General features: G+C 33.1%; 1 protein-coding gene across 5 annotated transcripts in view; it reads left to right on the forward strand.

The window, feature by feature from the left end:
• Nucleotides 1-14,607, forward strand: part of LOC109072797 (calcium/calmodulin-dependent 3',5'-cyclic nucleotide phosphodiesterase 1C-like) — a 62,823-nt gene that overhangs the window by 36,783 nt on the left and 11,433 nt on the right. For all 5 annotated transcript variants that reach the window (XM_042719002.1, XM_042719001.1, XM_042719003.1 and 2 more), the window contains 7 exons: nucleotides 4,127-4,241; nucleotides 5,979-6,160; nucleotides 7,197-7,263; nucleotides 9,784-9,900; nucleotides 9,983-10,123; nucleotides 12,663-12,763; nucleotides 13,532-13,660. In XM_042719002.1, the coding sequence (XP_042574936.1) occupies nucleotides 4,127-4,241; nucleotides 5,979-6,160; nucleotides 7,197-7,263; nucleotides 9,784-9,900; nucleotides 9,983-10,123; nucleotides 12,663-12,763; nucleotides 13,532-13,660 (852 nt within the window). The remainder of the gene's footprint in view (nucleotides 1-4,126; nucleotides 4,242-5,978; nucleotides 6,161-7,196; nucleotides 7,264-9,783; nucleotides 9,901-9,982; nucleotides 10,124-12,662; nucleotides 12,764-13,531; nucleotides 13,661-14,607) is intronic.

Consider the following 14,607-nt stretch of genomic DNA (forward strand, 5'->3'; position numbering starts at 1 on the left):
AACACAGTGTTCCATCATTATTTCAGATCGTTCGTCATTAATTGATTTCCTGCCCAGTCTGACCCTTAACCCACTGATTGGCTGCCGCTGAGAGAGAGACTGAGTGAATTAGTGTGTTGTTATTTCAAAGTTGTGTTTTTAGAATCACTCATAAACCTTTGAATGGTAAAAAGTCTTAATATTTTTCAAGAAAAAATGGTTGCAAGGGTTTGAATCGATAGTATCCAATGAATGGGAGCTTGAAGCAGACATTTAGATGTTTTAAGCCCGAGACACACTGCATGATTTTCGGCTGTCCCAGATGAAAGATTGGCATCGTGAAACAATGCAAATTTAACTTTCTACTTCAAGAATGTCATGTTTAATTCAATTTTACTTGCCTTTTCTCTCTAATTACTTGTAAAAATAGTTTCAAAGCAAATCCTACACCAAGTTTTTTTTTTCAGTGCACGTGATTTCCACACTGTGCACACATCTGCATGGAAATGAGCATTAGTGTGTGCGTCTGTGTGTTTTTAATCTCAGTGTGTTGGCTGTGGCTCTGCCCTCCGCTGCCCCGCTCAGAGATCAGCGCTCTAATAAGCTGTTGGATTGTTTGGCCATCACATCTTCTCTGCATTTCAAACTGTTTCCAGGAAGAAAAATAACAGACCAGGGATTAAACGAAGCTTGAAGCGGGTCTTATAATGCATGCGGTTTGAATCAAACCGAAATCTGAGTTTTTTTGTTGTCCTTTTTTTTATTTTTTGTTGTTTTTTGTTTTTGTTTTTTTTTTTATTGTATATGGGTGTGGGTTTTTGAAAAAACATTTTGTTTTGGTTTTTGGGTATTCTGGTCTGTGTGTGCATGATGATGATACAAATCGTTGACAATATCTTCTGATAATTCTTCAAAACTCTCAGTATTCACAAGAGCCCAAACCTGCAGCATCTGTGAATTTCTCACATTGATGCAAATTCAATCGGAGATTCATTAGCCATGAAAACATGGCCTGCCTCGAAGCGATTGAGCAGTTCTGCATGAATATCTCATGAGCAGTCAGTGTGAATGGTGGCTTTGCCTGGGAGACTGAATTTATAGCCCGCTGGATCAATCCATGTTCAAAATGGAAGCCACACTGTGGGTTCTAACCACTGTCCTCTCCCTTGCAGAAATCTCTTTTCCGCAGCTATAAAAGCTCATATGATGGATGAATAGGGTTGATGTTTAATATAATAACTCTCATGCTCATAAACGCTCAAGGATGTTAGCTCTAGACAGCCAACTTGAGCTGCGTTGAGTATCCCAACTGACTTTAGCATGCAAACATCTGTGGTTTTCACAACACAATCTCATGGCAAGTTGTAAGTATTTTGCTATCTGGTGAATTGGTAGCTAATTCACACAAACCCCAGTGACAGTTTGGGCTGGACTTTTATGCTTTTTTAAAATAAAAATGAAATGTTTTTGTATGATTCACATTGCAATGAATTCATACGAGATTGCCTGCTAATAAAATAGTTAAATTTTCATGTGAGATCGGGTTGGTTTTTTCATTAACCCTACAGTAGACTCTTGAAAATCAAGTTTTTTTTTTAAATAGGCTAATATGGTTGCATGAAGAACCTTTAACATTCATGTACTGTAATCTTTCCATTCCACAAAAGGTTCTTCATAGTAGATTATTAAAATGTTCTCCACTAATGCTTATTCTTAAGTTGTGATAGCTAATTGCAACATTTTTTTTTTTTTTATAGTGTACAAGAGCCAACTGTAGTTGAGTAGTACAGAAGCTAGAGCAAAAAAGTAGCATTGTATTTGTCTTCAGCTGTTTCTTACAGTTTGTAGAAGTGTAATCTGATGTGTTTAACCTGATTTAATTATATAAGATAATAATGATTGGAACATTATCAGTTTGTTTAGATGTTACCACATGAATCACATTTTAGGTTACCTGGCAAAGCATTTTTGTGCAAGAGAAGCTTGAAGAAAGTTTGATGCCTGACTCCCAGACTTTGTTCCAGCAGGCCTGACTTTGTAAGGGTGAATAAACATCTTAAGAATGAACAGGATTTTCCTCATACAGTATTTGAAGCATGCATCTGAGGTGAGGCTGCAGTTATTTTCCTGTGGCAAAAAATAATCGGCTGAAGTTTCTCATGAAATTATTTTGCTTTGCTGAACTTGATTGGCAGCTGCTGACACGGGCAGCTGTGCTCATCCAATCAAACGTCATGTTCCACCCACATGTCTTGAGACATCTGTCAATCCCAGCTGAAACAAGCTTTGTGTGCAGAGCGTTAAGGACGGCTATTGTTGCCATGCTTCTGATGGATGGCATTATCTCCCTGGATCTCAAACACAAGCCTGTTATATTTTTTCATCTTTCTATAACAGTTTGCATGCAGAAAATAACTGACTGTGTGGAATAAACTCCCTAGACAAATAGAAAAAGATCTCTTTTAGGGTAATTATTATTAATTAAGACTCAAACCATAAAACGACATTTTTATTACTCTAAATAAAATAAATGTTACTCAAAATAAAATACAAAAAACCTAAACTTACTTTGCTTGGCTAGTTGTCAAAATAGTCAAGGTAGTTTATGTAGTTTAACTTGATGTATGAATTATGACAATAATAATAATAATTTAAATAAAACTAATAGATAAAATTAGTAAATACTATATAGACATATTTAAAAAATAAATAAATGTTTTTTATTAAATAATCATGTAACCTTTAACTAAAATTAAAGTGAAAACAAAATATTGAAAAAAATCTTAAACTTATTTTGTTTTTGTTTTCTAGTTGCAGTTCTTTTTTAGAATTGTTTAGAACAAAATTATTTAGTTACTAAAATAATTAAAGCTAATTAAACAAAAGCTATTAAATGTGGACATGTGGACATTTTTAAGTTATAAAAATAATACAAATAAAAATAATCAAACAAATTAAAAATAATAAAAATGACAAAAACAACAACATTACTAAACATATTTAAGTAAATATGTATAGACATCTTTTAAATTATATTAAAAATAAAAATAAATTAAAACTAATAAAAATGACAAAAACAACAAAATTACAAAATTTCTAACTCATATTAAAGTGAAAACTAAATATAAATAAATATTAAACAAAACATATCACCAAGAACTGCAATACTAAATCAGTGATACTAAAATAACTAAATGGCAATGAAGTTAAATTAAGAGCAAATAGAGGCTTGGCAGAAAAAGATCTAAGAAAGATGTCATTTAAGTCTCAAACTAATTGAGGAACCTTTGAAAAGTAGCACTACAAAAAAGTAGTCTTCTGATCTGACACAACTGAAATGTTAGTGTTTTATTTCGCATTGCTAGTCATGTTGTGTTTGATTGAGGTTTAAGAGTGTGATTTGAGATCAGGTGTTGGGATGAACAGGGCCGTTGGGGTTTGGGTTGTCACTGTGTGATTGTCACGGTGACTGCCGTCCAGCTGCTTTACTGGTGTGAAATCACTTTCACGGTAGAAAACACTACCTGTGCCGGTGGACACAGGTGGGACGCAGCTGCAGTTTGTGCTTCTGAAATGCCCATGACTGTCACATCAAGATACACATTTAACATATGAATTTCTATTTGAAAATACTTGTAAATATTATTTATTCCTGTGATGCAATTCTGAATTTTCAGCATGATTACTCCAGTCTTCAGTGTCACATGATCCTTCAGAAATCATTCTGATATGCTGATTTGATTCTCAAGAAACATTTATTATTAATCAGTTAATCAGTTGTGCTGCTTTTTTTTTTTTAGGATTCTTGATGAATATAAAGCTCAAAAAATAACTAACTATGTGAAATATAATAATTTTATTATAATAAATGTCTTTACTTTCACTTTTGATCAATTTAATGCATCCTTGCTGATGCATTTGTTTTTTATGTATTTGCTATAGAAGTAGTTTCTTGTTTCTGCATTTCAGGATTTATGTTTTTATGTTTTCAGGGAGGGAAATGTATTATTGATCTTTGTTTTGCAGAATCGAGTGCTGAATTTGTCACGCTGATGCTGGCTGGTGCTCTCAGATAATTGCTTTGTAAAATAAACAGCCATTCAGTTGTGTTTCAGAATTAATGTATGTGCATGTGCTTGTTTTGCAGATTACGATGTTTGGTAAAACAGTTGGAGAGAGGAGAGGCGTCTCTCGTGGACCTGAAGAAAAACCTGGAATATGCTGCCACTGTTTTGGAATCGGTCTATATTGAGGAAACAAGGTAAAGTGTGTGGGTTTTACACTGTTATTTTACTTACCCAAAATATGAAATATAACCGCAAGCAATCAAACTGAAATTATAAATGTGACTCATATCTTAAGAAAAAAAATATTGATTGTAATACAGCTGCAAACATATTGGTTTTCTCATGCTGTTTCATGAAAGCCATCAGTTGCAAAGTAACTGCTTGGACTATGTTGTACATTTATGATGAATAATCATCTCCAGGCCGTTTTGTTCTCTTCACAAATGTTTGACTCCACTGCATTGCTCACAAAGCTGTAACAACGCATTATTCAGTCTTTCCGTGTCAGATGCTGATCCAGTTTTTCCGCACAATCCCTGAATGGAGTCGTTGTAAAGGGAAAATTGTCAAATTGGTCAAGGATCAGTCTAATGGAGCCTTAAGCTATTCACTCAGATAGAGGTCGATTCAGTTAAAGATCTGTGTGCTTCAATAAATAATTGATTCTTTTTAACTTGTGCTAAATAGAATATTTCATAAAATTAATATACATATTTGTCATTTAATGAATATTATGTACTTTTTTCTACACACACGCACACACACACACACACACACACACACATTTATATCTATATATATATATATATATATATATATATATATATATATATATATATATATATAATATTATATATATATATATATATATTTGTATGTGTATTTGCTCTACTGCTAATTTATGTTGGTTTTAATTAAAACTTTATTTTATGAACATCTGTATTTTATGAAGCCATTTTAAGTGCATTGTAGTCAAACATTTTCCAGTCATGAGAATCACTGGGAATAATATATAATAAATAAAATAAAATAAAATAAAATAAAATAAAATAAAATAAAATAAAATAAAATAAAATAAAATAAAATAAATGAAAAATGACATTACAAGAGATTTTGGCTAGAAATTGTGTTTAAATCAAAATAATGTCGCAATGTGAATTACACAAAATATAATATCCCCAGACATGTTTTCATCAGGATAAAAGCGATTGCTAAATGAATAAATAAATGTGGACATGAGAACATGCTGATAGCTGCATTGAGAGCACATAAATGACACGAGCCAAAAAAACTCCATCCTTATCAGTTCCATTTCATTCCCGCTTAATGATAGTATTTAATATCTTTGTGAGGCGATGCAGCGCTCCATCACGGTGCTCCAGTGTTTCTAATATCTTTTTATTTTGACGAGCAGAGTGAAGAATAACAGCTGTGAACATCTAGATGTCAGAAACGATAAAAGCTTATGGAATTATGTAACTGGAACGTCATTGAGGCCCAGGATTGCAACAAACCCGCTCACATGCCAAACCACAGAGACCACCGGTCCGGTCGATCAGATTCATGTTCACTCTGTGATGTTGTGGACTTAAATCCGTCATAACAGCTTATGTCTGGATACACAGATGTTTATGGCACAGTTACTGTGAAGATGGTTTTAGTGGTGTAAAATCGTTAAATGTGAATCCAGTGCCATTTTAAAGCAAATATTTTCTTTTCCTTATTTACAACACACTTGATATTTCCATAATTAGTGATGGATTAGTCCTAAACCAGTAGGTCTTGGCTCGAGCATCAATCACAGTAAAAATAGTCGTTTATCCTCCTTATATGCACAAAAAACAGTTACCTGTCACAGCTGATATTTTAAGTGTAAGTGGTGATGACATGTATAAAGTGTCTTTCCCTCCCTCCCTCTCTTTCTTTCTCTAACGATTGGTGGATACCGAGGATGAGCTCAGCGATATCCAATCAGATTCCGTGCCGTCAGAGGTCCGTGATTGGCTGGCCTCCACCTTCACGCGGCAGATGGGCCTGATGCTTCGACGGACCGAAGAGAAGCCGCGATTTCGCAGCATCGTACACGCAGTGCAGGCTGGGATATTCGTGGAGAGGTGGGGTTAAACACAAAGCAGTATGCTGAAAACTATTTTTTCATGTCAAAATAAGTATATGTTGTAATGTCAAACTCATTCATTTCAAAGGATCAAAGAACATATAACAGTTATATTAATGTTATTTATATACTGTACTATTATAATATTTATTAATATATTGATGTAGATTTGGAATTTATAATTAGCTTTTTATTTTTATATTTTTATTTTTAATTTTTAATGTAGTTCAAGTTTAAGTAACTTTTTTATTTGTGCTTTTGTTTCTTCCTTTATTTTTCTTTAAGTTTTTAGTTATTAAATGATATATATATTGTACTACCTTTATTTTTTACTTTCCATATAGCTATAATTTGTTTATTTCAGCTTTAGTTTTCTTGTTTTTAGTACTTCAACCTAAACTTTTTATTTAATTAAGTTATGCAACATTTCAAATATTTTTATCTAATATTTATTTTATTTCAGCTTTATTTCAATGACCAAAACAGATTTTAACAGTTATATATAATATTCAAATGTTAATAATTTAATTTTTAGTTAATAATATCAACAATGGAAAATAAATCACCTCTAGTTTTTTTTTTTTTTTTTTTTTTTTACTTTTAAACTAAGAACACAAGCCAAAATCTTCCAGTGCTCATGAATCAATCCGCTTCCTCTTCAGTTTTTCCCCTTGCCAGGCAGCATTCAAGTCTTCTGTGAAATTATTATAAATCTTTGTGTTGAGCTCAGAGTGAGTCAGCGTATGCATATACATCATCCTCCTGACAAGTCTGAATAACTACAATCACTTTGCCACAGTTCTCTCTCTCTCGTTCTCTCTCACCCGTTAGCATAATTTCATTAAATTCTAATGCATTTCAAGCAACACTGCACAAATAAATTGCTTTGACAAAGCATTTCTTTAAAGAAAGTGCAGGTTGTCCTCTACATTTGATGTTTTGGGGTTTTGTAGGTGAAGATTAGGGCATTGTGTTTGGAGAGCCTGTGGTCTGTGCTGCCGCTTTCACTTGATGTTTTTATCTCGTTCTAACAGAATGTACCGGAGAACCTCTAACATGATGGGCCTGAGTTACCCTCCATCTGTCATAGCAGTGCTTAAGGTAAAACACACACAAACACTCCTGAATTCTTAGAAACAGACTGTGTTTTATCTCTCAGCTTTTTTTTCTTGGTTTTGCTCCCAAAGTATCACACAAAAAAATTACAAACCAAAACTAATGTTTCTTCAACTCTGGCTACTTTTGGCCATGTGGACTTATTAGTTTAAGGGGTCCTATTATGCTCTATTACAAAGTCTTGATTTTGTTTTGGGGGTGTACTAGAACAGGCTCTCATACTAGGAAAAAAAAACATTATTTTTCACATATTTTACATTATTACAACACCTCTTTCCCCAGTCTGGCATGAACGGCTTGAATAGTTCCTGTTTCAAATGAAGGCCCCCCTTCTGAAATACATGTACATTTACATTTTACATTTATGCATTTAGCAGACGCTTTTATCCAAAGCGACTTACAGTGCATTCAGGCTAACATTTTTTTTACCTAACATGTGTTCCCTGGGAATCGAACCCACAACCTTTTGCGCTGCTAACGCAATGCTCTACCACTGAGCCACAGAAATACAAAATGTGCTGTGATTGGTTAGCTGGGCCAGTATGTGTTGTGATTGGCAGCACACGACGCCTGGTCAGGAAATGTTATGCCCCTTACCATAGCCACCTGCTGCGACATCAAACAGCAACATTACAGACTAATTTAAGTTGAAAAAATGAAAAAGCATAATAGCACCCCTTTAAAATAAACTTTCAAAACATACTTTTACTCTTATAGTTTTTCATGTACTTTTTATTTGTTCGCTAACAAGAGTAGATATACGTGCATCACAGAAGATTTCTGTCATTTTTGTCATTTTCCTCTGAGAGTCAAGAACATTTCCACCATATCTCAGATGATGTACATCTGTATAATAGCATTCTATGGTGGAATTAAATTGAAAATGAAAAATGATTGACTCCTTTCTCTTGCTAAGGGTAACGTCATAGCTAGCAACTGATGTATTCTAAATACACACAATTAAATAATGTTTTCACACTTCTTTTATTTAATTTGACAACATTACAGCTGAATTGCAAATGATACACAAAAATACATTCATTCATTCATTTTTAAAATTTTGTAATGTAATAATTGTATTATTATACAATATAATACATCATTAATATTTCTATTAATACAACATTTAAAAAAATGAGGATTGATTATTTTAATAGTATTTAAATTATTAGATTATCAAAATTAATAAAACTAATGAATAGGGCTGTCAAATGATTAATCACGATTAATCACATCCAAAATAAAAGTTTTGTTTACATAATATATGTATGTGTACAGGGTATATTTATTATGTATATATAAATACCACACATAAATTATATATTTAGAAAATATTTACATGTATATACATTTATATATTTATATTCTTATATTTTATATTATATATAAATATATTTAATATATAAACATAACATATTCTTCTTAAATATATACATGCATGTGTGTGTATTTATATATACATAATAAATATACACAGTATACAAACATATATTATGTAAACAAAACTTTTATTTTGGATGTGATTAATCGTGATTAATCATTTGACAGCCCTACTAATGAAATAAAATATATTGATAAAAATATGAATACAATTATATAATTGTATTCCTTTTATATTAATTTATTTTGTAATTATTGAATATTATGTATTTTTTTTAATTTTGTATTTTATATAAATTTATATAATTTTATTATAATATGATAAAAATATGATGAACTTTTGATCAACTTTATATTAATCATATATATATGTATATATAAATATATACATATATATATATAATATAAATCAATATATACTACTATATATATATATATATTATATATATATTATGTAATTATATATATATATATATATATATATATATTTACTGTCATTTTCACACAGTAATGGATGATGATATATTTTTAAGACTGAAAGTCCAGCCTGAGACAAGGGTAGAATGATACAAAACAAACATTTTACTGTCATTTTCACACAGTAATGGATGATGACAGTATGGTGACCCATACTCAGAATTTGTGCTCTGCATTTAACCCATCCGAATTGCACACACACAGAGCAGTGAACACACACACACTGTGAACACACACCCGGAGCAGTGGGCAGCCATTTATGCTGCGGCGCCCGGGAGCAGTTGGGGGTTCAGTGCTTGCTCAAGGGCACCTAATCGTGGTATTGAGGGTGGAGAGAGCGCTGTACATTCACTCCCCCCACCCACAATTCCTGCCGGCCCGAGACTCGAACTCACAACCTGTACATTCAGAGTCCGACTCTCTAACCATTAGGGCCACGACTTCCTTCCCCATAAAAGGATATATTTTTAAGACTGAAAGTCCAGCCTGAGACAAGGGTAGAATGATACAAAACAAACATAAAAGGCACTTTAAAATATTATTGGGGTATTAAAGTGACCAAAATATTATTTACTCTTAAAGAAATAGTTCACTCAACATCTGTATGTGTGCTGTATCTGAGATTGTTTCTGTGTTTCTTCTTCTCAGAATGTGGATAAGTGGTCTTTTGATGTATTTGCTCTGAACGAGTCGAGCGGTGACCACGCACTCAAATTCATCTTTTACGAGCTCCTCACCCGATACGACCTCATCAGCCGCTTCAAGGTGAAACAGCTCTGGTGGAAGTGAGAGTTGAGGGCCGTTATAGTCTTTTTTAGAGTTATTGTTAACTCCGTATCTCTGACAGATCCCCGTCTCAGCACTGGTCTCATTTGTGGAGGCTCTGGAAGTGGGATACAGCAAACATAAAAACCCCTACCACAACCTGATACACGCAGCTGATGTCACACAGACCGTGCACTACCTCCTCCTCAAGACGGGGATGGTGGTAAGATGAAACACACAAACACAGAGAGATCACATCAGAGGCCCATGACTGCTGTCAAATAGGTCAAGAGGTCTTATATAATTATAATTATACTCCCTTCTAAGATCTTTTGTGTACATTCTATTTTTTTTCTTCATGAGGAAGACATTCCCACTATGCACTGCAAAAGCTCAGTGAAATAATCCATCCAAGATGACAGGTGTTTATAATAAATAATTTATTGTATTATATAAAATTAAATAAATGATATATAGAAACACACATACATAATATAATAATACAATTTAATAAAGTGTCAATTCTTAAATACCAAATAACGTAAATGTAAAATCTTAAATTGAATTTAAAATGGAAATTTACTTAATGTTTGTATGTGCAGTCTTTTATTATTAGGGAGTTATGAGATTAATTTAGCAATATTTGTATTAAACGTTAGCATGTTGCTAAATGAATCTAAAGAAATGTATTTTATCTCTCTCTCCCTCCCACTCTGTCTCTCTCTATATATACAGTATATATATTATTTCATTCATTCATTCATTTAAATGAATAATAAATTGTAGACTGCTGTTTCATTCATGCTACACATTTGCAAAAAATAGTTTGTACATATTATCATATATTATATTTTATATATTTATATATCAAATTTGATATACACATTACTTTTTTATAGTAATAATAATAAATTCAAAATGTACTTATTCATTATTTATAATATATTATATGTACTGTTTTTTTTAGTTTTTCTTGTTTTAGTATTGTTTATATGCAGTCTTTTTATTATTTTTTTTATTTTTATTAGCTTTTATTCGTACAGGTTTCATTTTAATTTTAGTTTAATTTTTAATAAATTTTATGCACTTTTGTTATTTTTGTCGGTTTGTTTATGTGTATTTCTGTATAGTTTATAGTATCATTTATTTCAGCTGTAGTTGTACTATTATTTATTTATTTATTTATTTTTACTTCAACCTATTATTTTAGTAATTTTAGTACTTCAGCCTTATTTCACTAAGTTCCTAAGGCAACATTCAAATTTTTGTAATTTTTAAAATAGTTTTTTTTTTTCCATCTAATATTTTTTTAATTGCCAAAACTGTTTTAATAGTTCTAGTTTAAGTTCACAATGCTGGGTTTGTGTAAACTCTTATCTTGTGTTTTCAGTGGCAAAAAAATAACAACACTCACTTGCTACCTTTCATTATCAAAGCTTCACACCGAGCTCATGCTGCATAGACTGGCTTGTTGATTATAATGATCTAATGTCGCGTTGTTCCATGCAGATACGGTGTTAATCATCTTGATAATGTTACTGTGAAAACATGTCGAAGCCTGTGGGCACGAACCCAAGAGTAACTGCACAGAAATCCAGCAGCGTAATCATTAATTCTGCTGACAAACACACACACACACACACACACACACACACACAGACACACACACACACACACGCACACACACACACACACACACACACACACACACACACACACACACACACACACACACACACACACACACACACACACACCCACCTTAAGCTTTTTAATGAACAATCATCAGGACAATCATAAAGCAGCAGTTCCTGAAGAGAAACAGTGAGAATCATCTAACTGTTTACTCATATAAGGGTCTTAACATGTCATCGACCCAAATTGCTTTTTCATCCATCTGACTAGCCATTACACAATTAATGCTTTCTCACAGAGAGCCACTTCTTTCATCACAATGCACTTCAGGGTTTGTTCTGCAGACAAATGAGGTGAGATGGTGTCATTTTACACCAAATTGAAATGAACTGGAGTCTTTCTAATAGGTGATTAAATATTAAGATGAAGTCCTGCGAGAATGCAGCAAGCGTCCTTCAGAGCCTGTTCATTATTCTACTGCTACTGTTTTTTTATTGCTCCGAAATATAGATTTCATTGAGTTCTCAGTCATGTTTAATTTAAATATTAACTTTGTTTTAGGCTTTTCTTCTGAAATTCTTTCTTCTGTTTCTTCTAAAATACAAATAGACAAAGTAAGCATATAGAGATGAATTTTAATTTGAAACCACATGATATTTTTATTTATTTCATTTGATTAATTCTTTCATTTTATTGCTCTGAAATGTTTAAATTAAATTATACATGAGTCAATAGTTGTCCTAAAGTAAGAATGTAGAGCTGAATGTGGTAGAAATGTTCTTATTGTAAACTTTGGTGTCTTGGCAAATCTGAACACATTTTGAGACATTGAGATCTTTTCCTTTTTCATCAAGAATGTGGTGGTTGAAATATTTGGGTTCATATTGAGATCTACCTTGTATTTATTCTATCTATATCTAGTCTATATCTATTCTAGTATCTTGGCAAATCTGAGCACAAACATTATTGAGATATCTTTGGAAACTTTGGAAGAAATGCGCATGGGATTACTTTTTCTCTGAAGAAACAGCTTAGAAAGTGGAGATTTCATCAAGGCTTCAACTGCTCTCGATTTACTTCATTTAGATGTTAAAGATTTCTCATGGGACATTGTTTTCCCTCTCCAGCACTGGCTGACAGAGTTGGAGATTTTTGCAATGCTTTTTGCTGCTGTCATCCATGACTACGAACACACCGGGACCACAAACAACTTCCACATCCAGACCAGGTAACGCTTGAGGGCCGCTGGGCGAGTCATCAATCAGACTCCTGCACTGACAAACACACAACACTTCAACCGGCTGAATCAAACTACTATCAAACATGACCTGGGACAAATTAGAAGAATGGGTTAAAACATTGGTCTGTGGGTTAGTTTGTATACACTACTGTTCAGTTTGGGCTCAATAAGGATTTTTTTAAGGAAGCCTCTTATGCTTCCCAAAGCTGCATTTATTTGATCAAAAGTGCAGTAAAAACTGCAATACTGTGAAATACTATTACAATTTAAAATAGCCAATTTCTATTTGAATATGTTTTAAATTATAATTTATTCCTGTGATCAAAGCTGAATTTTCAGCATCATTACTCCAGTCTTCAGTGTCACATGATCCTTCAGAAATCATTATAATATGCTGATTTGCTGCCAAGAAACATTTTTTATTATTATCAGTGTTTAATGCAGTTATGCTTTTTTTTTTATATTTTTATATTTTATGTATTTGATTTCACAGTATAAGAGAAGCTAAATAATATCGAGACTTACACTTCTTTGACTTTGGCAAACACCTAGAAACACACTTACAAGGCCCTGTGCAATTCACGTGTTCTCCAGTTTAATATGAGCTTAAAACAGCACAATACATAAATATACAATAATTAGAATCAAGCTAAAAGAGGCACACAGCAGGACACTGTATGTCCTCTCAACTTCGGAAATGTAAAATATAAATCAGATTTAGTTTTGTTAGGCCTGAGTTTACATTGATTCCTGCAGGTCGGACCCGGCTATACTGTACAATGACCGCTCTGTGCTGGAGAGTCATCACGTCAGCGCGGCGTATCGACTGCTGCAGGACGACGACGAGATGAACATCCTGTACAACCTCTCCAAAGATGACTGGAGGTACAGCCGGATTTCACATCCAGCATCTAATCATTTCCATTAGTCTCACTTCTTTTGTTTCCAGAGAACAAAAAAAAAAATGCTAACTGACAATAAATCTTCTTCAATTACAATATTGTGAAATGTCTTAGTAACTGGATACTTTTATATACTTATATATATATACAGGTGCTGGTCAAAAAATTAGAATATCTTCTTAAATTTGATTTTTTTGAATTGTTTTATTAAATGGGTACTTTTAGGATATTATATTCATTCCATTACACACAGACTGATATGTTTCAAATGTTTATTTCTTTTAATTTTGATGATTATACCTGACAACTAAGGAAAATCCCAAATTCAGTATCTCTCAAAAAATTAGAATATTGTGAAAAGGTTCAATATTGAAGACACCTGGTGCCACACTCTAATCAGCTAATTAACTCAAAACACCTGCAAAGGCCTTTAACTGGTCTCTCAGTCTAGTTCTGTAGGCTACACAATCATGGGGAAGACTGCTGACTTGACAGTTGTCCAAAAGACGACCATTGACACCTTGCACAAGGAGAGAAAGACACAAAAGGTCATTGCAAAACAGTCTGGCTGTTCACAGAGCTCTGTGTCCAAGCACATTAATAGAGAGGCGAAGGGAAGGAAAAGATGTGGTAGAAAAAAGTGTACAAGCAATAGGATATAACCGCACCCTGGAGAGGATTGTGAAACAAAACCCATTCAAAAATGTGGGGGAGATTCACAAAGAGTGGACTGCAGCTGGAGTCATGCTTCAAGAACCACTATGCACAGACGTATGCAAGACATGGGTTTCAGCTGTCGCATTCCTTGTGTCAAGCCACTCTTGAACAACAGACAGCATCAGAAGCATATCGCCTGGGCTAAAGACAAAAAGGACTGGACTGCTGCTGAGTGGTCCAAAGTTATGTGCTCTGATGAAAGTAAATTTTGCA

This window comes from Cyprinus carpio, chromosome B2 (assembly GCF_018340385.1).
Source record: "Cyprinus carpio isolate SPL01 chromosome B2, ASM1834038v1, whole genome shotgun sequence".
Taxonomy (NCBI): domain Eukaryota; kingdom Metazoa; phylum Chordata; class Actinopteri; order Cypriniformes; family Cyprinidae; genus Cyprinus; species Cyprinus carpio.